Here is a 23262-nt window from a genome sequence, read left to right on the forward strand (position 1 = left end):
TGAATAAAATGAGACATTTCCCTGATAATTTCTCAGAATGAAGGATTAAAAAAATGAGGTACAGGGTATGACAGTGACCAGGATTGTGGAACAGTTGTCTATGAGTGGTCATTTACCTATAAATTGTTGTTTTACTGTTTTATCTGCCAAGGATTAGGTTATTCATAATAAAATAAAGGAATAATCAGTTCCCACTGACTGACCCCCAGCCACCATAGAATCCTTCAATGCCAAACACCAGAATCAGACACAATGTCCACAACACTTGCTGAAAATGAAAACACTGATACTTGGTTGTCCCTAACCCAACAGGACCAGCCAACTAACTCTGGGGGCCAACCCAAGGCCACCTGTCTACAGGTTCAGGGGTTTAACCACAACACCCCAACAGGCAGGTCCCCCTCACCATCTACAAGAATCCACACTGAGAGGTCTGAAGTTTCAAGTAGTAAGGAGTAATCCAGACAAAAGATAACACATATGAAGTGGAACAGAGTACATGAAGTGTAAATGGTAAAAATATCAGATTGACAACACTCACAAGATAAAAGGAGAAGGAAATATGTCTGAAGGAACAGATGATACATGAAATATTTGAACAAAGATTCAAACAGAGGGAATGTAAAGCACTGAAAAATAAGATTGACATTCCAATCTGGAAGAACTGCTCAACAAAGAAGTCAACAAATTCAGAATGAATGCAATAAATTAGTGACAGTAGGAGAGAAAAACACCATATGGTATCTGTATAAGAAAAAAGCTTTATACAATGGTGCATTAAAGAGCTATGGAAGAGACAGAAGCTTCATTGAACAGACAGGTGAGGAAATCTGTAAGAAGAAGAACAGGCTGAGAGGGGGAATATCCATGGCTCAAAGACCAACAGCACAAGATGTTCCACTCATGCTAACAGACCACCATATGGGATGAAGGATAAATAATTTTTGCCAAAAGAGAAGCAATATGCACAAACAATCCAGATCATCTTGCAAGGGACAAAAAATTATCCAAAGCATGTTGTACTATCAGAAGATCCAAGAAGTTGATATGGTATGGCATTTCAATCTGCAACCAATGACTAGAAACCTCCTTCTGATTGAACCATGCCCCCAACTTTGGAAAGAAGTATCTGTGAGCACATGCAATGCCAGATGAGTTGAAGGAAACAGTACTCCCTATATCTTGTTGTCCTTGTTCAACCATCAATAAAGATCACTGATAAGGAAAACATGGAAGGGTAACTGGGGAGTACAAGGGATCACATGATGTCCATTGAAAATAACATATGTGCCCAACCTAAGGGAATAATGGCTTTCATAGAAAGCACAAATCTGCAAAAACACTAGATCCCAGCATGCAGAAAGAGAAGGAGCAGAAGAAATGAAAGCTCCATTGAACAGATATGAAACAGAAGATTGGGCTTGTGTGAGGTACATGTTGAAAAGCACACCTAAAATGACAAGATATTGGGTAAGCATCACAAAAAAAAACAACAAAACTTCTCCAACTTGAGAATCCAACCAACACAAGCTGCTTCTGTCAATAGCTGATAAATGTGTTGAGAAAACTTGACAGTGTAAGCTAACAGGAGCCAGTTATTCATCTAATAATGAAAGTTCAATACTTGAATATGAATAAGTCAGGCAAAATATTTGACCACCCAACAAAAGACATAAGGTGCAGAAGAAAGGCATGAAATTGATACAAAAATCTTTAGTGAACAAACCAAAGATAGCATGGGGACTGATGAGGAATATAAATATGAGATGTCTACTTTGGTCATCCACAGACCTCGAAAAAAGACCCACTAATGAGTGAGTAAAGATTATATGGCTAAATTTAGACCAGTGGAGAAAAGTAGCCATCTATTGGTCCCAATAGTATGTGAAAGGTAGACAAACTTGTGACAAGACAGCTTCCCAACTGAGAAGATTCCAACATCAAAGAAACCAAGTGTGAAAGGATGAAACAGACAAAAGAGGACAATCATATCAACTCAAAGATAATGAAGGAAAGGGTATTCTCTAAAAAACCCTTAGAGGTTCAGTGTAGTATCAGGAGATATATGGATGAAAAGTATCATAGGGTAAGAAAAAGTCAGAGTATCTGGGCTTGGGATAAACAGATATAATTATGAGGATCAATCCCCACACTTGCAAAAATTACTACAGCTGCTGGGAGTCAAGAAAGGGTTGAATGACATGATGATAAGTCAAAGCATAATGGTCAGAAGCTCTTGGAGGACAAGGTATGCTAACTCTGATCTTCAACTAAGAAAGAAATGTTAAGCATGTAGTCTGATGGAGGGTGAAAAGGTACTCTAACAACAGGGTTTCATGTAACAAGAAACAAATAGGATTGTATAGAACTGAGGAAAGAGATAAAATGGAAGACACCTGAGAAATCAAATACAAAAAGAACAAGGGAGACACAATATAGTTAGGTGCAGGAAAGAAGTTTTCAAAACCTTCCTTATTATTAACAGATTCAGAGAATACAAATGTTGTCAGGGAACAAGATCAACTCACATAAAGAACAATCTCTCCACAACTGATAGCTGAAAAACTCTTGGCCAAAACCCCTGATTCGGAAGCCTACGTAATGAAATTTGAAGTAGTGAGAAGTGGATCAGAAAATACAACACAAACTTGTAAATTCATAGCTGACTGTAAATATTCCAAAATAATAAAAAAGAAAAGTTGTGGTGGTAAAAAACCATATAAAATCCACTGTAGCAAAATAAATAATGATTTATCACTACTTCTCAAAAAACAAGAACTGAACATGAGTATAATTGAAAATGTCTGCACTAGGCAACTGTCTAAGGAGAAGTGATAATTTGGCAGAATCAAATACAGGGAGTCAGATGTGTTAGGAAGACATGTTAAACTCATACTGCTGGAGGATTGTTGCATGATGATTTATGTGCAAAGATACAGTAAACCATGTTGACCACAAGGAAAGTGGGAGTTCATGGCTTGTGGGAGACAAAGTAGGTATTTCATGTTTATTGGCACAAAGCTACTAGGCTACCTGTGCCAAACAAAATGTAGTATACTATAATGGTATATGGAAATGAAGGTAAAAGTACGTAAAATATGTAAAATTAAGACCTGCCAGGAAGACTGAAGCAGTAACTTCAAACTTGCTGTTAGTCACCTGGCCTGGATTCAGGTCAAAATAAAATTAAAATGTGTAAAAGAAATCATATTAAAACAGTATATAGTCCAATAAAAACCCTATATTAAGTTAAAAAGACCAAAGGCTCTTAAAGTGAGGCAGCCAGTATTACCTATGACATTGGCAAATGTCAAGGGCAAACCTACCTTAAAAATGTTAAAAATGGCACCATTGGTCTTGGTTGTAATGATGGTATGATAATAAAATATGTATGATTGTGACCTGAGTGCCACACAGACCACTCATTGGTCACAGTTTTTAACCCACCACTTCCTTTTATCTGGTACTGATGCACCTTCCTCCCTTCAATCTTCACAGAAACAAGATGTCCAAAGAGCTAAAGAAGGCTTCATTTGAAAACGCTTATTATTTCGTTGCTCACTCAGGTCAAGTGACAAGTGGAACAGGGATGGTGGTGATAGAGCCAGAGCAGATGGACTTTGCTGCTCTGTCAGCTAGCTCATTCCCACAAATACAAACATGACCTGGTATTCAAAAAAACTGGACAGAGATAGATGGGCCAGTTTGTTTTGGATATTGATAAGAATAGAATGGTAACTAACATGGAATGATGTCAGGGCCAACAGACAGCTGAGTAAATCAGTATAGATCGTACAATTCATATATTACATAGTTTAAACATGATCCATCCATTCCCATATATACAGATGGTTCAAAATCAAGTGACTCTGTAGGTTCTGCTATGGTTTGTTACAGTTCGGTTGTAGCACACAGAATCCCCTCTACAGTTTCTGTGTTCACTGCCGAATTGTAACAAACCACAGCAGAACCTACAGAGTCACCTGATTTTGAACCATCTGTATATATGGGAATGGATGGATCATTTGAAAGATGTTCAGCAAATAAAGAGTGATATTTCCAATCAGGAGTACTGGCCTTCCTCAGATGACTCAAAGATAGGTCACAGTTGGGGATAGTAATTAGCCATGGTGGAAGAGGCCGAACTGTTGATACTGCTATGCTATTCAAAAATATATCCAATTTTTCTGAATTTGAGGGGCTCCAAATTCCTGTGGGAATAAACAGGAAAGTGTTGAGCCCACACAGACCTGGAATTGACAGTTCATTAAAAAATGCTTAATAAAAAGTGGCAAATTTCCATGCAATCTGTATGAGTGAAGGTCTTGCAAGATGCCATATCTCCATGTTGTATCATAAGCTTTCTCTAAATAAAAAAATAGAAACTAGATGTTGTTGCATTAAAAAAAGGCTTATCTGACTGATGTTTCAAGGTGAATTAAGTGGTCTATTCAGTGATGTCGAGAAACCCACTTGTTGAGAAATTTGTATGCAAAAACGGCTCGTTTAGGTTGAGAAAATATTTTACATAGAAGAGCGAACAATGTTCGCTTTATGAACCTGACGATGACCAAAGAAGGTCAAAACGTTGTTCACTCTTCTATGTAAAATATTTTCTCAACCCAAACGAGCCGTTTTTGCATATAAGTGGTCTATTGTGGAGCATTGTCTTCGGAACCCACACTGAGTGGGTGAAAGAAAGTTGTTTCTTTCAAGAACTAAACAAGACGAGCATTAATCATCCTCTCTAAGGTCTTACTGAGACAACTTATCAAAGGAATGGGACAGTAATTCGAAGGAATTTTGTATCCCTCCCAGGTTTAAAAATAAGGAGTACAATAGTTTGGCACCAAGCATCAGGAAAGACATTCTCCTGCCATATCCAGTTAAAGACAACTAGAAAAATAGTAAGAGAGGCAAGAGAAAGGTGGCATAGCATCTCATAATGTATATCACCAGGTCCAACTGATGTATAGCCAGACTGATGAAGTGCAATTTTGAGTTCCATCAGTGTAAAAAGGCGATTGTAGTCATAAGGATGATCAATCAAAAAGGAAAGAAGCAGATGTTCAACTCGAGTATTAATAGCTAAGAAGGAAGGGGATGAGTTTGAAGAACTAGATACATGAGAGAAACATTCACCAAAAGTACTGGCAATGCCCTGAGCATCAGCAATTTCTTGGTCATTGAATATTGAGATAGAGAGGGGGGCATAAGCATACCATCTACTCACCTTCTGGATCTTTTCCCATATGACTTTTAAACTGGTGGTTGAAAAAATGCTGGAGGTATATTTAACCCAAGATTCCTTCTGGTTTTGATGTCTAACTCACCAAGCCTGTGCACAGGCTTGCTGAAATGCAATGAGGTTTGTAAGCATGGGATATCTATGAAAGATATCCCAAGCACATTTCTGAGCTTTCATGTTACAGAACAAGCTGAATTCCACCAAGGGCAGGGATGCCATGGGAAAGATGTCAAGGTTTTGGGGATGCAGTGAGCAGCTGCTTGACAATACAGTTAGTTACTGCTGCTCCATGATCATCTATTGATGATTTACATAAGATGGCATGATCAAGTTCCAATATAGCAGTGAAAGAGGACCAGTTGGCTTGATCCAACTTCCACCAAGGCACACGGGTGGGGTGGTATTGACCACGGCCAATCTCTCTTAATATGATAGGAAAATGATCACTACCCAATGGATTGATGTCAACCTCCCAAGAAAAGGAAGTGAAAAGCAAAGGGAAGCAAATAAAAAGATCTACAGCAGTAAATGACTGACTGGGTGCATGAAAATAAGTATAATAGCCAGTATTGAAGAGAGACAGATTGTTATTCAGGAGCATATGGTCCATAGCCCAACCCCTCACATCAATACTAGAATCACCCCAGAGGGGATTATGCCCATTAAGATCCCCCAAAAGTAAAAATGTGGTTGGCAGTTGCTCAATGAGGGTATCAAGGCCTGAAGGATAATACTTTTTTCTATGGGTAAGGTACAGAGAGCAAACAGTGATGGTATGACCCAAGAAGATAAGGATAGCTATATACTCCAAGGGCATATTTAATGACAAGGACCAGGTGGGCACATGTTGATCAACCAGCAGTGATACTCCCACATGTCCTTATCCTACACATGACCTGTCATTTTGGTAAAAGGAGTATTGTTGAATTGTGACTGTAATAGTAGGTTTTAAAAATGTTTCCTCTAAAGAAAGACATTTGGGATGATAAAAGTCAATCAAATTCTTGATGTCATTCACCTTTGATTGAAAACCTTGACAGTTCCATTGGATTAGCATGGCCATTTTTCTTTATTTTGGAGAAGAATATGGCAAAGAGACCTTCTGTTTGTGATCACATTTTTTTTCATTACTGGATGTGGGTAAGTCACTCTCTAGTCATCCTGGTCTGGATCGAGCAGACAGGTCAGAGTTTGTAGACATACATTCCAGTGGTTGAGAACATGAACAAATGGTTTGTTTAATTTTTGGTGTGTCAAGAGAGAAAGACCCCATGGAAGCACCTGGGCTTTAACAAGGCAAAGTTGGGCAATAACTGGAAGATGTGGAAGGGACAGAGATAGAATTAAATACTAATTTGTTAACTTTGTTGATTTTGGAGGGTATTAGATTAAGATGCACTGTTAAGGATTCTGTAGGAGGCATGGAAAGGTCTGTCTGAACTTCTACTGTAGTAGTGAAATGGATTACAGCAGCACAAGTCCGAGATGGAATTGGGAATAGTAATTTCCGAGCCTCTGGGTAAGTAATATTATGAACTGTGTTGAGATGTTGTACTTTCTCTTCCACGCATTGAAAACAAGAAGTAAAATAGGAAGGATGTAGACCATTACAGTTAACACAATGTGGTTCTAGTTGGCATTCAAAAGCATCATGGTCGTTACCAACACAATGGGCACATGTCAAGGAACCATGGCAAGATGTTTTCAAGTGACCAAGTCGTTGACAATGAAAACATTTAACAGGGTTAGGATTATAAAGCCGTACCTTACAATTCAGATATCCTGTCTTGATTGTGATAGGAGGACATGATGTTGTAAATGTTAATATTAGAACATTTGCTGGCTCCATAATCCCATCTCTATGAGTAAAAATTCAGCTCATGGCTGTAATACCTTGGCTGGTGAAACCTGCAAGGCTTTCTGACTCTGGAATAGTCTTTAAATCCCTCTCAACTGTAACTCCTCTGGAATAATTCAAAGTGGAATGAGGAGTAACATCTATGGATATATCCCTAATGGCTTTCAACTTCAAGAGGAGTTTGGAATGTTGTGATGAAGCTGTTTCCACTAAAATGTCCCCAGACCATAATTTTTTTACCGATTTAGGTGAGCCAGCAAGCCCTTCTAAACTATTCTGAATAAAAAATGGAGACATCTACTCTAAGGGTTTTCAGTTAAAGAATGCATAATTAGAAATCATGGAACAGATTCAAGTTGTGAGTTTGACCGTACAGTCATCAATGCACAGTCGTTTGCCAGAAGTCAGATTTTTCTCTATGCTATCATGCTTGTTTATTTTTTTATTTGAGGGGTGTTCATAATATCAAAAAAAGAATATTTCGGTGTCCACTGACCCCCACTCACCCTGGAGCCCTACAAGGGAATGCACTACAGTGCCATATAAGGTCACTGCAGCAACGCCAAGGTTTCGTGAGCATTATACCCAAACACCAGTATCAAACAATGTCCACTACACATGTTGAGGACATCCTACTCTGACACTCAGTTATCCCTGGCCCAAATGGACTAGCCGATTGATCTTGGAGGGGCCACCCCAAGACTGCCTATCTACAGGAATTCAAGGCCAAAGTGGTGTGTTGGAGTTGGACCCCTCAACCACCATGATCCTCTCCTCCCCTTCATGGGTCACCACGCACGGCAAACACGAGGGTGGATGTTTAGATCCCAGAGGAGGTAAACTGAAACTACAGAACCTTCTCTGGTAGGTCCCCTCACCCTATACAGGAATCCACATTAAAGGGGTGGCAGGCAGGGAAAAGTTTTCCATATAGAGAACAGCAATCAAAGAGAATAGCTGTAAGTGTGAGAGGGGGTAAAATGCCATACCAGAAAAATTTACTCTGTATCTATTACTATTTTCCATCTCAGTCAACAACATACCTCTTTGCCATCTCAGAATCACTGCACAGGTTTTGTATGCACAAACTTATGATATTTATTATTCAATGTTAGATCCAAAACTGACAATAGTGAATAAACTATATGACATGATTTGGCAATGAAAGGTGTGGTTAATTGATGAATGATTGTCTGAGAACAAAATATACCAACTTTAAATGTGTCAATTTCAAACAGAAACAAAATTAAAATATTAGTTACTACTAAAATGTTCACAGTATAACAGTTTGAAAGATGAAAATGAGTAGAAACTAGCAAGTCTACTACAATGTGTCCAGCAACTTAATTTGAATATAGTTTGATCTTTGCATTATTCATGAAGGCAACGTGATTCTCAATGGAACAAGAAGACATCTTTATGAGTCACTTAGTCCAATCCAAGACAGAGCTAGCTGTGTGAGGTTCGATATGCTTGTATATTATACTGTCTGTGTCTATTGAAACACATGAATTAAAGTTTATGAAACATATGTAGAAGTGCTTTTATACTGAGACTATAAATTAAACATTGAAAGCATTTATTATATTTTTAAATGGGGAAAAAAGAAAATTCCATTATAGCAAATTATCTTCTATTTTATCACTTTTGATATTCTTCTGACATTTCATTTGGAAATTACACTTACACAGGACTTAATTATTTCCTATATTTATTTTAAAACCATATTCCAATTTGCACTCAAAGTTCAAATTCTTGAAAGCTCAAACAGTACAAGTTTTTAAACAATTATTTAAAGATATTTTCTGATATGTAGCTAGCATTAATTATCTATCTTTGCTAACATTCATAAATTACAGAGATTACTTGCTATAAAAACAAATAATTAAACACTTCAGAATATAGAACTATAGCATAAACAAAACTATTACATATTCCCATTCTACATACTAAAATAATTAAAACTGGGCAACCACTGGTATTTACTAATCAATTATTAAATAGCTCCATTAATCAAGTACATTTAAATAATTCTTAGTATAGTGTTCCTCAAACCATATTATTATGACAACAACAACAATACTGGTGGTGAATGACGACAACCAATTGCCTTTTCACAAATTAGCAGTTCAAAAACACCTCAGTAGAAAGTGCTGGCAGCCATTTGCCTCACTTTAAGTAGCAGTTTGAGAAAAGCACCAACAACGAAAAGAAAAGTTTGATGACAGCTGCTGCCAGGTAACTGCTTATCCAGTAGTAAACAGTTATAAATTAGTGACAGTATCAGATAGCCTTAGTAATTTTACCATAACAAAGTTAGAGTGAGCAAGCATGGTGGGGATGGAAATTGATACCCTTGAACCCCAAGACACCACCCTCCAATTATCAAATTTGAACAAACTTGAAGCAGAAAAAAAAAGCAACATATAATGCTACAATTGAGCAATGCCTAGACAATCCATTATGTAGTTTTGTGTTTCACAACAAACAAACATAATGACAATATTCCAATTACTTGGACAGTTGGAATAATCACAAATAGTAACACTCAGAAACCATAACTTAAATTAATTCATAGTTTAGTGACAAATGGCATTATAAAAAGTATGATTAATCAATTTCTGGATTAATTGACTTACTCCTTAAATTAATTAGTTTCTGTGACACTAATGGTTATAACAGCCACTAATAGAGAATTGATGATGTTGATTAAACAGTTAAATTGTCCAGTTCTAAAAGTGATACATAAAAGAAAAAACAGAAAATAACTCCATTCTACTTCTTAAAACTAGTTTTGAAAGTGAAGTTGGAAAAACAACAACAAACAAACAAAAATTAAAACTTACATATATATTAAGACCATTATGATTATCACATTGTTTTACTTTTATGGGTAAAAACTAAAACTGTGTATATTTCTAACAGTTTTCCTTTGTGCAATGTAAAACATAGGTTAGACACATACAACAGAAATGAATTTGTGATTTTGAAATAAATATTCAGTATATTAGTTCTCAAAGTTACTACAATTAAAACATATCCATACACTTGAATTAAAGAATCAAAAACAGAAGTCCATTCGTTATTACACAAAAACATCGCATAAGTAAAGCAGCAGTGAAGTAAATTACTATACAAAAAAATGACATCCTTTAGACCTTTATACAACCACTGATCATTCATAACCAGCAAAATATTTAAAATGCTCGAGTTAAAAAACAAATTAACAGCTTAAATTAAAATATCATAGCATTAAGTGAAATAAATGTCTAATGAAGATGTGCAAAAGTAAATTTAAATCTGAAACACAGAGTAGATTTAGATAATGTTGCCTAAGCATAAACTTACTTGGCAGATTGTATCTATCATAAAAATTTAGCAAAATATTTTTCATATCATAAATGACTTTTTACATGGTTAGAATATACAAAAAATACATCTCTGACAAAATTTATGCTACAGTGAGTAAAATGTTTCAGATAATGTAAAGAGGCATATTTTGAATTTCATTTATTATTAGCTGCAACATAATGGCTCATAAAATGGCTCTGAGGTGTTTTTCACATACAAACTTTCAGTTCATAACTCTGTCATCTCTTAACCAATCAGTTTTGGATTCAGAAGAGGAGATAAAATCCTTTCAAATGATGTACTTGACCATACCCAAAGTCTCATAGATTAATTTGTTTAAATTCTGCCTAAAAGAATTTCAAGGGAAGTGGCTATTAAGGATTCCCACTCATTTTTAACTGTGATAAATATTTCACTACATTCTGAAAAATGTATGAAATAAATAAGCAACATATTTTAGATTAAGAATCAAACAGTTTCTCAAGCATAAATAAAAAAATAATTACATGGCTTCTTTTACAATTCAGAATGATCTCATTCTATGTGATATAACAATTGTTAATGCAGAATGTAGTTTTGCAAGTCTGGTGTATAAGACCATGGAAAACATCTAACTTAGGTTATTCGTAAACAAACAAAAATTACTTAATGCTATCACCATCTTTTAAACATATGAGTGATCTGTTCATACATCCACATTTTGAAATGCATTATGCACTATATATGATACTTTATCTTCATGACCACTTTCTAAACTTCCAAAAACATACCATCTCTCTGTCTATGATCAAGGTTGCCAATTCCAGCCATGCCCCCCAATGGAGTGGTTCTTTGTGAACTGCTTCACACAGGACTTCTATGGCTTGTTTTTGAAGTTGAAGTCTTTTCAAAATCACCCCATACCTACATATATAATACTAGCTTATCAGAACAATGCAAACTAATTATTCAGGTCATTCTGAAATAAAAAACAAAGTTTTCTACTTAGTTGGGTAATTAATGTAGGACGTATGTAAGTATAAACCAAACGCAGCCAAATATATGAAAGAAAGGTCATATATGAAATAAAAAAGCTTATGTGTAGTTTACTTGGCTGAAAGGAATTATAAAAAACTTCTGAATAACAAACGAAAACAAAAACAATAAAAACTACATTTAAAACACATTAAACTGTATTTAGATTATTATAATTAATATTTTTGAACTTCATATAATATATAACATTAAATCTAAAGTATTTATTAAAGTTACAAAGACTAACTACTAACTGGAATTAATATAAACTGTACATACAGAAAGGTTATAATGATTTGTATTGTGTTATTCTCAGGTGACTGATTTCTTCCAAGAATATTTGTGTAAAAACCAAAGGCTATATTGGTTTGATGGACAATTTTTTGCAGGTGTAAATATGAATTTTTTAAATTTCTCACTGATTTGCAAAAATAAAAAGACAGGACATGTGAAAAATAGAAAATTTTTAAATTTCAAAATGAATCAATTCAGTGACTTTACTACAGACTTGAAGCTTTATTAGAAGTTGTAGAAAATCTGTTAGAAAAACTATTAAGAATAAGAAAAAATAACTTTATACACATGAACAAAGTTATTCTTTTCTTTGCTACCTATGTCACTGATTGCCATTCTCATAAAAATAAGTGAGGCTGTATCCTCAGGACATCACCTGACCCACCAGTGGAAAATATTGCTGTGCACTTCTACATAACATGTTCAACTTTTCAGAAATCATTATTAAAAGAAGGTGCAACTGAATCAACCAAACAAAATAAATACTTTGTTTAAAATCAAGATGTAATATCATCAAGAATATACAAAATAAACCACTTGGCATTAAATCCCCAAATAAGAATAAAAACATACCAAGATCAAGAAACACAAAATTATGTTAAAAATGGAAATCGGTGACATCAGAAAAACTAAATCTTTTGACACTGAACTGAAACATAAAATAGGGTAATCTTTTAAAATTCAAAGTACAAAATAATGTATACCTTTTAATAGTGAACATAAGATAAAGAAACTCATAATGTGATAAAACAGACATAAAATAACCAACAATGAAAAACAATATATATCAAAAGTTATGATTTTGCTACACTGAAAATATATTTCTGACTGGAACTTACTTCCTCTTACATGCCACAAGCCTTTCACTCCAACATATTCCTGTTTAAATGATTCTCACATGCTAATTATCATAAAATAAACCTCTACCAATAAATGAGCCCCATACCCACATGACTCACGTGACTCTCTCAACGTTATTGTACCTATCATTTTGAGTTTAGGGAAAAACTTAAACTTTGATGGACAAGGAGGAGAAGGAAGAAAATTGTGAGCTAATGTAAGTAACAACTGAAAGTATATTTTCAGTGTACAAAAATTAATTATAACTTCCAAGAAGGTACCTCACTTTTGTTCACATACATAGCTAGAATCCCAAATTGAGTATTTGAGAGGAGTAGTGAAAGGGAGAAAGTAGATGCATCCTTGAAAAGCACCCAATGGATACCTTCATGAGGAAGCTCTCCAATAATAGAATTATACTTGAGAAAACCTACCACTTCTGTAGCTGGTATACTCTTTATTCAAACATGGAAAAGTGAGACAGATCTGAAGGGACAATTTTGAGGGGCATATCCCAATAGGAGGGAAAACTATTGGACACTGATCTTAACCACAATATACAACAATTTCCATCTCTCCAATCAGCTGTCCAAAACTTGACTGCTAGGAACCAACAACCATAAGGGTATGACAAAGAATATACTGTTAGAAGTCATCTGCAGCCCAAAATTGAACCACTGAGAACCAGTATCCATCAATCATCACTACAGAAGTTTGGGTAACAGGGTGTTTGGTTTAGTTTTAAATCAAAAACTCAACACTGGATACCAACATCCATGTGGAGGTAGGAAGAGGAATCCCAGTCATTACAAAGACTCATTCCCAAGCTACAACATACCGTATAAGAAGTCCATGCAGAGATGGAGAATCCTTTGTAAAATGTTTGTAAGTCATACCAGCAGATATCCTACTCAAACCAAACACTACAGACTACATAAAATGTAGTAAAATCTTCAGCATAAAGATATCAGGAAACAATGTTAATGCTGGGGTAAGATGAGGCATCCCAATCATCACAACATAAGTGTTGGCAACAGGGTGAGAGATCCCAGTCCTTATCATAGATCACTTCAAAACTACATCCCCTGAAAAGTTCATTTAGAGATAGAGTACTTTCTGGAAGATTTTTGTCAACTACACCAGCAAAACATCACTGCTCTAATCTCAACTGAGTAGAGTCATCATTATTTATACAACAGCTTGGAACCAGAAAGTGGTAAGAACTCTGTTAATCCACTGGAGAGGAGGGAGAAAAGCATTCTAGAGGCTGGAGAAATGTTCACACTGGAGAGAGTGCAATGGGTTACCACAAGCTTCAGTTTTGAAAAGCAAATCAAGCCTGATTTATTCAATCTAATGAATGGCAGGGATAGGCTGCAGTCTCCTTCTGCTTTACCTGTGGAGTACAAGGGTCAATGTGATCTAGAACAGACATATTTATCAAACAAATATATTACAAGAAGTAACCTAGAAGTGAAACATCCCATCTTTTGTATATATATGATAGTAAAGAATAGTAAGCATTTAGTGGCTATGAAAATTATAGAATTGAGGTCAACATAGCCTTACAGTGCAAATTTGAGTACATTATAAGTGACTGAAATATACATGGACAGGCACCACTTGCAACAAAGTGGGATCCAGATCAAAACATTGAGTAGGTATTTGAAAAAAATAAAATAAAAGAAAGAAAACTTACCAAAGTTACAGTTGCACCAAAGTCTGAAGAATGGCAACAGGTGAAATAAAGTAATCCAAAATGGTAGAAACAGCAACATGATGCAGATAGTGGGAGATGAAAGTATGCAGAGTGGTTTACATAACTGCTTGAAGAATTTCCTCAAAAGAATAATGCAGATGAGATGGTAAGGAAAAAGTAAAATCTAGATCTGATGGGAACACATCCAGAATAAATGAAGTGAAAAAGGAAATAAGCAAGAATATGCAAATCAAATGAAAAACCAACTTGAATTGGTAAAACTGAAAGGAGAATTTGTTTGAAGTACATAGCTGCATAATGGGCTATATGTGCTCTACCCACCACAGGTATGGAAACCCAGTTTTTAGTGGTATGAGTCTGGAGACATATTGCCGTGCAACTAGGGGCAGGAATGAGAGATCATGAATAGAGGGAACTTGCTAATGAATGAATAAACAGGAATTATTATGATGTAACGTCCATCATAACAACTGATATAACAATAAAGAGCACAAACTGGACATACGAGTCTATCCAGATCAGATCTGGAATAGAGGTGAGAAATGGGAGAAAAGGAAATTGGGCAAGAAGGAGAAATTATCCTCTTAAAAAAGAAGAGGAATGGTATACAGAGTATATGAAATATTGATGGCAAACAAATCTAACCGATGACATCCACAAGACAAACAGAGGAAGAAATAAGCCTTAAGAGATAAACTGAACTTCAAACAATTGAAAACGTTTGGCATGAGTTGAAGACCAGGGTTCATCAGCTTCATCCGAAAAACTTGCAAGAGTTGGAGGCCTTCTGTAAAGAAGAATGGAAGAAAATACCAGTTGAGTACTGTCAAACGATAATGGAGGGCTATGAGGAGAGATTGCTACACAACTGACCATTAAAGTAGATGCACGAACACTTTCTGCCCCTCCTATGTTTGGTTACTTGTTTATAAACAGTTTATTTGTTATTCAATTTACATAAAATTTATGTAGATGTGTGTTGTTATAATATTTGTAACATACTATACTTTCATTATCCTAATCATGATACTTATCAAAACTACTCATGACGCAGAAGTATGAACACTTTCTGTCGTAACTGTACCTCATGTTCAACGACTGACAGGAGATATGAAAGTCACTGACATAGAGCCCATTTGCAACAGTAAGAGGAAGTTGTTCAGTGATGTCATTAATCTTTACACTAAAAAGCGTGACACTCAAAACACAGCCCTGAGGGATTCCAAGTTCTGGTAGAAGAGAACTGTAAAGTGTTGAACCCACAAGAACTTGGAATCTCCTAACCATTAAAAACTGTTTAATAAAAATGGGCAAATAGCCATGTAACTCACATATATGGAGGTCTCGCAAAATGCCATACCTCCAAGTTGTACCATAAGCCTTCTCAATGTCAAAAAATACTGATACAAGATGTTGTCATTTGAGATAGGCTTCTCTGATGGATGTTTCTAGTCAAATTAGGTGGCCCATGATGGAGTGCTGTCATCGGGACCCACATGAGGTGATGAGAGGAGGTTGTTTGATTCGAGGAACCAAATGAGACGAGCATTAACCATCTTCTCTAAGGTCTTACCGAGACAGCTGGTGAAAGCAACTGGATGATATTTTGAAGGAATCTTGGGATCCTTCCCAGGCTCAGAGAAAGGTAGAACAATAGCCTGGCACAAGGCATCAGAAAAAAACATTCTCCTGCCAGATTCGACTAAAAACAAGCAGAAGAATAGTAAGAGAATTAGGAGATAGATGGTGCAGCATTTCATAGTGTACATCATCAGGTCTAACCGATGTACTGGCAGACTGATGAAGTGCCAAGATTGAGTTCCAGCAGTGTAAAGGGATGATTATAGAGGTGTTTGCTCTGCCTGAGTCTTGATGGCTTAGAAGGTGCAGGAAGAAGCAGAAATGCTAGATACCTGGCAAAACCTTTCACCTAGAGTATGTGTGTGTGTGATTTTAGTGTTGTAAGTCCGTAGACTTACTGCTGTACTAGCAGGGGCTCACCTAGAGTATCAGTTACTTCCTGGCCAAGAGGGGGACAGAATTATACTTCCCACTGACCATTTGAATCTTATCACATATGAATTTGGAATTGGTGATTGAGGACATGTTGGTTGTAAACTTAACCCAAGATTCCTTCTGGCTTTGACGTCCTACCCACCAAGCATGTGCATGGGCCTGATGGAAAGCGATGCAGTGTGAAAGTGTTGGATACCTACAAAAAGTATTCCAGGCCAGTTTTTGAGCCTTCCATGCTATGTGGCATGCAGGATTCCACCACAGATGAGGATATCATGTAAAACATGTTGAGGTTTTAGGAATACACTGAGCAGCTGCTCGTATAATACAGTCAGTTACCACTGTCACACAGTCATCTATTGATGACTTACAGATGATGGCAGGATCAAGTTTTGCGAGAGCAGTGAAAGAAGGCCAGTTTGCTTGATCCAGCTTCCACCAGGGCATGTGGGTTGGGTGGCATCGACCATGGCCAATCTCTCTCAAAATTATAGGAAAATGATCACTGCCTCGTGGATTATTGTCAACCCTCCATGAAAAGTGGTAGAATAGTGAAGGGGAGGAAATTGAGAGACCATAGCAGTAAAGGACTGACTAGGTGCATGAAAATAAGTACAAGAATCACTATTGAAAAGAGAAAGGTTGTGATCAAAGAGCACATGTCAAGGAACAATGACATGACCTCTTCGACTGACCAAACTGCTGACACTGGAAACATCTGAGAGGGTTTGGAATGTATAGGCATACTCTGCAATTAAGATAACCTGCCTTGATGGTGGCAGATGGAGATGATGATGTAAATGTCAGAATGAGGACATTGGAGAGCATCATAATTACATCTTTGTGAGTGGATACATGCCTCACTGCAGAAACTCCTTAGATGGAGGAACCAGCGAGAATCTCTGAATCTGAGATGTTCTTCAAATCCCTCTCAACAATAACTCCTCGTGATTAATTCAAAGTAACATGAGGTGTAACCTCAATAGGTATATCCCCAATTGCCTTTGAATGCACGAGAAGTTCACTGTGTTGAAATGTGGATGTTTCCACCAATATGTCAGCTTGTTTATTGACTTTGGAGAGCCAGCAAGTCACTCCCATCCCTTCTGAATGACAAAGGGAGACATTTGCCCTAACAGTTTGTCTGAAAGAGAATGTAGGATAAGAAAATGAGGTACAATGAGTGTTACAGTTGAAGATTGCTACTTAGAATCTTCAAGACGTGGTCATTTACCTACAGACTGTTTTTTCACTATTTTATTAAGATTTTTAATTAGAGTATCCATAATGAAAAAAGGGAAATTTTGGTGCCCACTGACCCTATTCATGGGAATACACTACAATGTCAAACAAGGGCACTGCAGCAATGACAGGGTTTCGTGAGCACTATACCCAAACACTAGCATCACATACAATGTCCACAACACCTGTAGAGAACATCTAACACTGGTACTTGGTTGACCCTAGCCCAAGTGGATCAGCCAACTGACCCAAGGGGCCACCTCAAGGATGCCCGTCTACAGGAATTCAAGGCCAAATTGGTGTGTTAAGATTGGACCCCTCAACCACCAGAATCCTCTCCTCCCCTTCATGGGTTGGTATGCACAGCAAACATGTGGGTGGATGTTTAGATCCCAGAAGAGGTAAACTGAAAGAACAAACCTACCCTGGGAGGTCCCCTCACCACGTACAAGAATCCACACAAATGGTTACTGAATGTGAGAATCCAGAACTTCTCACCAAGGACTGAATAAATACCAAGTGTAATGACAAAGGAGTAGAAATGGTATGATGAACAACCCAGAATTAAGGCTGTTGTTAAATGGATGGAATTCTAGAAGAAGACAACAGCAGAGCATATTGGATCTGGTACAGCAGCAGAAACCACAGTTGGGCAGGCCAGTTAAGGGCAATTAGAAGGACTTGATATGGAGAGGAGTGAATGATAGAAAGCAACCTGGGAAGAAGTCATATAGGAGGGTACACATAAATTAATTTGTCTGTTTAATCCTGATTGAATGTATCTACAGCCACAAATAGTGGATAAGGTACTAGAGACCAAAGATGAGGATATGTGGTACTGAGGATAACAAAGTATTTAGGTGGAAAGTATCCACCTAAGTGCATTACCACTGGAAAAACTTGAGGATATAGAGATCATTCCAATGGATAGAGTTTGTATTCAGGTGGGAAAGATGATTTGCAACAGGGTTGAAAAACCTGAAACATGACATGCAAGTAGATGAATACTGTGTGTATGGGCCAAAAAGAATATTCAACAACAAAGAGAATGAGGACAGCTGCCTCCCTGGTGATTGATATATGCAACCACCATACAATTGTCTGTATTGATCATAAATAGATGACGGTGGACAAGATGAAGAAAATGATCCAAAGCCCAATGGATAACAGGAAGCTTCAAGATATTGATATGATAAAACTATTCAGTCACATACCATTGATCTGAAGTGACCTGCTTCTCAATACAAAATTTCCAGCCATGATGTAACGTTTCCATTAAAATATGTAAATCTGGATAAGTAAGTGAAATCCCTGCCAAAGTGTGAGACTTGTCCAACCACCAATGCAGACTGTCTACAAAGTTTCCACTCCAGATTCCATTGTCTTTGAAAGATCTCCAAACACTAACCAATGCAATTAAGGAGTTAGGAGTAAGTCCCTAAGAAAAGGCAATGACAAACAAACATGGTACAAAACCACATCTCTCCCCCAAAAGTTCCCAACAAATGGAAGACCAACATGTGTAAAGAAAGATCCAAAGCTATGAAATGTGCCAAAAAGAATGTAATTAGGGCAAATTTAACTCCCAAAAAACCTTCAGAAACTTAATGGATTGCTATGAATAGAAGATGTGCAGTGAACAAGTAATGCAAGATAGAAGTGAGGGTAAGACAATGGCAAGAGATTTGGTTTGAGACAAAAGAACAGGACAATCAGGGTCCATCCTTGAATGAGATAAAATGGATTCTAGATGTAAAGAATCAAGGAATCAAAAATTGGTCTGATGGTAGGCTAAAATAAACTGATCCAAAGCCCACAGACAGTGATGATGATGATGAACAGAAGGACATGGATAAAGGTAATATCCTGTCCAGTTTTTACTCATGCAGAGAAAGAGTGGGTAAACATACTTGAGAAAGAATGGCATCCTGATCCATAAGGTCTCAACAACATACCAATCATATCTGAAGAGCCAAGGCTGGTTTTGAATGTTAAATATTTGCACCATTAGAGGGCTGCACTAATTGAGAAAAGCAACTTTGTGAAAGAGGTAAGATACAATATTGGAAATATATCTTGTACTTATTTACAAACAGAAAAGTAAGTAAACAATGTGGAGAACAACTTGTATACATCACACTAGGTATAAGTGTGTGATATGGCATTATAACACACAAAAAGCAGACAATTTTCTCTAACAATTACATTTTCTTAGCTTTCTGAGTACACAACAAGAACTATTACAAATTAATCCAAACTAGCCATTGTGATTCCTGCAGGAACTGAAGTTGTATTATAAGTGAAACTGATGCTTATCTATTCAGAACACAGTTATAAAACACATCATTTGATAGATGAAAACCTTGACTTTCTATTGGTTATAGGTAGTATATAATTAAATATAAGAAAGAACTATTAACAAATTCTAAAAGAAAGAATGTAACAGGTGGATATAGGAGGGGTTGGTCTGATTTTCTATTTGGTAGCTCTATTACTATACAAAATTGAAGGCTATAAAAGTTATGGTTTGTATGAGTAATAAAAAATTTACAGTGAGTAATTTATGTTTAATTTCATACTTTTTTAAATGGGGTGATGGATAAAACAGAGAAGAGAAGATGCCTAGAGAAAATGTGTTATGTGTAGAATTAAGACATTAAAACTTATTTGGTATTCAAATATGGATTATTAGTTAAGCTTTTATGCTATTCTAATCGGTGTGACATAAACAAAAAGTAGTTTACTAAAATTTTCAATATAAGTTAATAAAACTTTGTGTCGTGTGCAGTAAAGGATACTTATGGAAAAATGGTTGTACAACTGGCTGTTGAAGTTATCTCTCTGATCTATATGAATTTCCTGAAGTGTGCTATTTTGAGATATCCCATGACAAGTTTCTATCCATTTAGTGCAGTAATCAACCAGAAGGACACTCAATAGAGAACACACATTTACTCGACAGCATTAAACATATTTGACCCTCAAAACGTATGTCTAAACATCCATTGTTACCAATGGACATGGACTATATTTGGTAGGGCAAAGAGGAATAACATTCTAAATATGTCTACCATGCTTAACCAAAATCCCATCATTTTTGACTGAGTTATAGAACATAATTAGCATGAAAAATTGCTCCCCATGTTGATATATAGGGATGTTTTTGTGACCTTGACAAACCCAAAACTCTTTAATTATAAGTTGGTTCACAGCCAAATGCATACCAACTTTTGTCCAAATCCATTCAGCCATTTTTTGAGAAATCTTTCCAATAAATATACAAATACAGAGGTGAAAGCATAACCTCCCTCATCTTTGGTGGGAGAGGCAATAATGACCAGCACATCCCAATTTTGAGATGTTTAAAGATATTCAGTGATAAAAAAGGAGCAATATAAACATTTAACCAAATCTAATAGAAATTTTTGTCAAAATAACAAAACAGCTTACACTACTGATATACATTTATTATTTAAGTATGTATTTAATTTGCCTTAACAATCCATACTTGTATAATTTATCAAAGCTCTTCTTCTAAAAAACAGTACGAATAATTACAGTTTCTTTAAATACTACTTTTGGTTTTAGCGATACATTCTTAAATAAATGGTGTACACAAATCTTAAGATGTAAGTTATTCTGTATAATGAAACAGTTTATTAATTTTGAAAAAGACTGAGCAAAAGCATGTTACAGCAAATGTGCATTCTAATTTTTGGAGTCATGAATGTGCTATAAAAGTGATAGACAAATCCCACTATTTTGTCAGACAGAAATTGGTGGTGGGTGCTGTTGACAAGATGCATTCCCTGCAGTATATCAGTTCAAAATTAAGAATGATTTTTGCACAGATAGCTCTTGTTGTACCTTTGCCCAAAAACTCTGAAACAAATAAAAATTAGCAAATATAAAAAACTTCAGTACCCTAGGAAAGCAGGAGTTTTCTTTTTAAATTCATAATTTTTTAAGTTTAGCAGATCTTTGAGATTTTATTCATTATCATCTAAAGTAATTATTCTAATGATTTATCTGCACTGTAAAAACAAATATATCAACAACTGACTATAGAATTTAATTCAGAATGATGTTGAATAATTTACTCTACAGATTCAAAATCAAACTAACAGTATATGATAGGTTTTGAAATAATATTGTAATATTTTAGACTTTAAGTAAAACTGGATTACACTTGTAAACAAAAAAAGGTTTCAAAATGTTATTAATTTCATACTGGATCATTCCAAGAATTGAAAATTTATCATTAACTTTAGTTATAAGTTAAACCATATAAATATTTTCTTTTATATAACATTACTTCAATCCAATTACTTTCACAACTATCAAACATCAAGTTATCTGCTAATAAACACTTAGAACTTTCTTGTATGTAATACTTTTTCTTTACAACTAATAATATTTAAAACATATCAAAAATGTATTATTGTAAAAAAATAATTTTATTTATTGTAATTATTATTTTCAAAACTTCAAATATTACATTTTGCTAGAAAAATTTAAAATGACAGAATGTGTTAACAATTTTAAAAGAAATTTTGATGGTTAATTTTAAATACAGTTAATTTAAAAAAAATGTTATCAATATGTTTTTGTAACTTATGGATATGATTATTATGTGACATATACACAGTCTCCTATCAATGAACCAAGTAAAAATGCAGTCAACTGTAGTGGAGAAGGATGTGAAAGACAGTATCCTTGGCTGAGTGACCAGTAGTTGAAGGTATACCATTTATGCTGATAAATTACCAAGAAAGAAGAGCAATCAATGAAGCAACATGCTTAAAATATCCAGATTGTCCAGTGAGGGACCAGACAAATGCCATGTATAAAACAGAGGGCAAAAATGGATGGATTATGCATACCTGATTGAGGTTGATGAAGAAGCAAGGGAGGAAATGGCAAAAAACAAAAGGGGGGGAGGTGATGCTGAAAGTCTGGGCAGAAGTGGAAACTATGACTGAGAAGGCCAAAATTTGGCCACCAGGAGCAAATGACACAGAGTGGTCTGAATCAATGTAAAGACCAAGATGATGATGAACAGAAGGACATGGATAAAGGTAATATCCTGTCCAGTGTTTACTCATGCAGAGAAATAGTGGGTAAACATACTTGAGAAAGAATGGCATCCTGATCCATAAGGTCTCAACAACATACGAATCATATCTGAAGAGCCAAGGGTGGTTTTGAATGTTAAATATTTGCACCATTAGAGGGCTGCACTAATTGAGAAAAGCAACTTTGTGAAAGAGGTAAGATACAATATTGGAAATATATCTTGTACTTATTTACAAACAAAAAAGTAAGTAAACAATGTGGAGAACAACTTGTATACATCACACTAGGTATAAGTATGTAATATGGCATTAAAAATCAATTTAGCAGAAGGTGTTTTATATATACTTGAATGAGAGAATCATTAATTGGGTACCTTCATCACTAATATTTACATTTGTAGCTATACAAATGCTTTCAAGGCTTCAGCTACATTAAGTCAGGTTATCAAGCTAACAATAGAAAATATTTTTATAAAAATTATTTCAAAAACTACAACAAGGAATATAAGATGTAATAAACTTAACTGCAATGAAAAACAGATGAGGTAATTAATTAAAAACATAAAAGAGGACTACAGCCAATTGCTCCTGAGATTCCCACACC

At 35.7% G+C, this 23262-nt stretch overlaps 1 protein-coding gene across 3 annotated transcripts in view; it reads right to left on the reverse strand.

The window, feature by feature from the left end:
* Window positions 1-23262, reverse strand: part of Cdc23 (cell division cycle protein 23) — a 115200-nt gene that overhangs the window by 54584 nt on the left and 37354 nt on the right. For all 3 annotated transcript variants that reach the window (XM_076461006.1, XM_076461007.1, XM_076461005.1), the window contains exon 6: window positions 11228-11360. In XM_076461006.1, the coding sequence (XP_076317121.1) occupies window positions 11228-11360 (133 nt within the window). The remainder of the gene's footprint in view (window positions 1-11227; window positions 11361-23262) is intronic.

The sequence above is a fragment of the Tachypleus tridentatus genome, chromosome 10, assembly GCF_004210375.1.
Source record: "Tachypleus tridentatus isolate NWPU-2018 chromosome 10, ASM421037v1, whole genome shotgun sequence".
Lineage (NCBI taxonomy): Eukaryota > Metazoa > Arthropoda > Merostomata > Xiphosura > Limulidae > Tachypleus > Tachypleus tridentatus.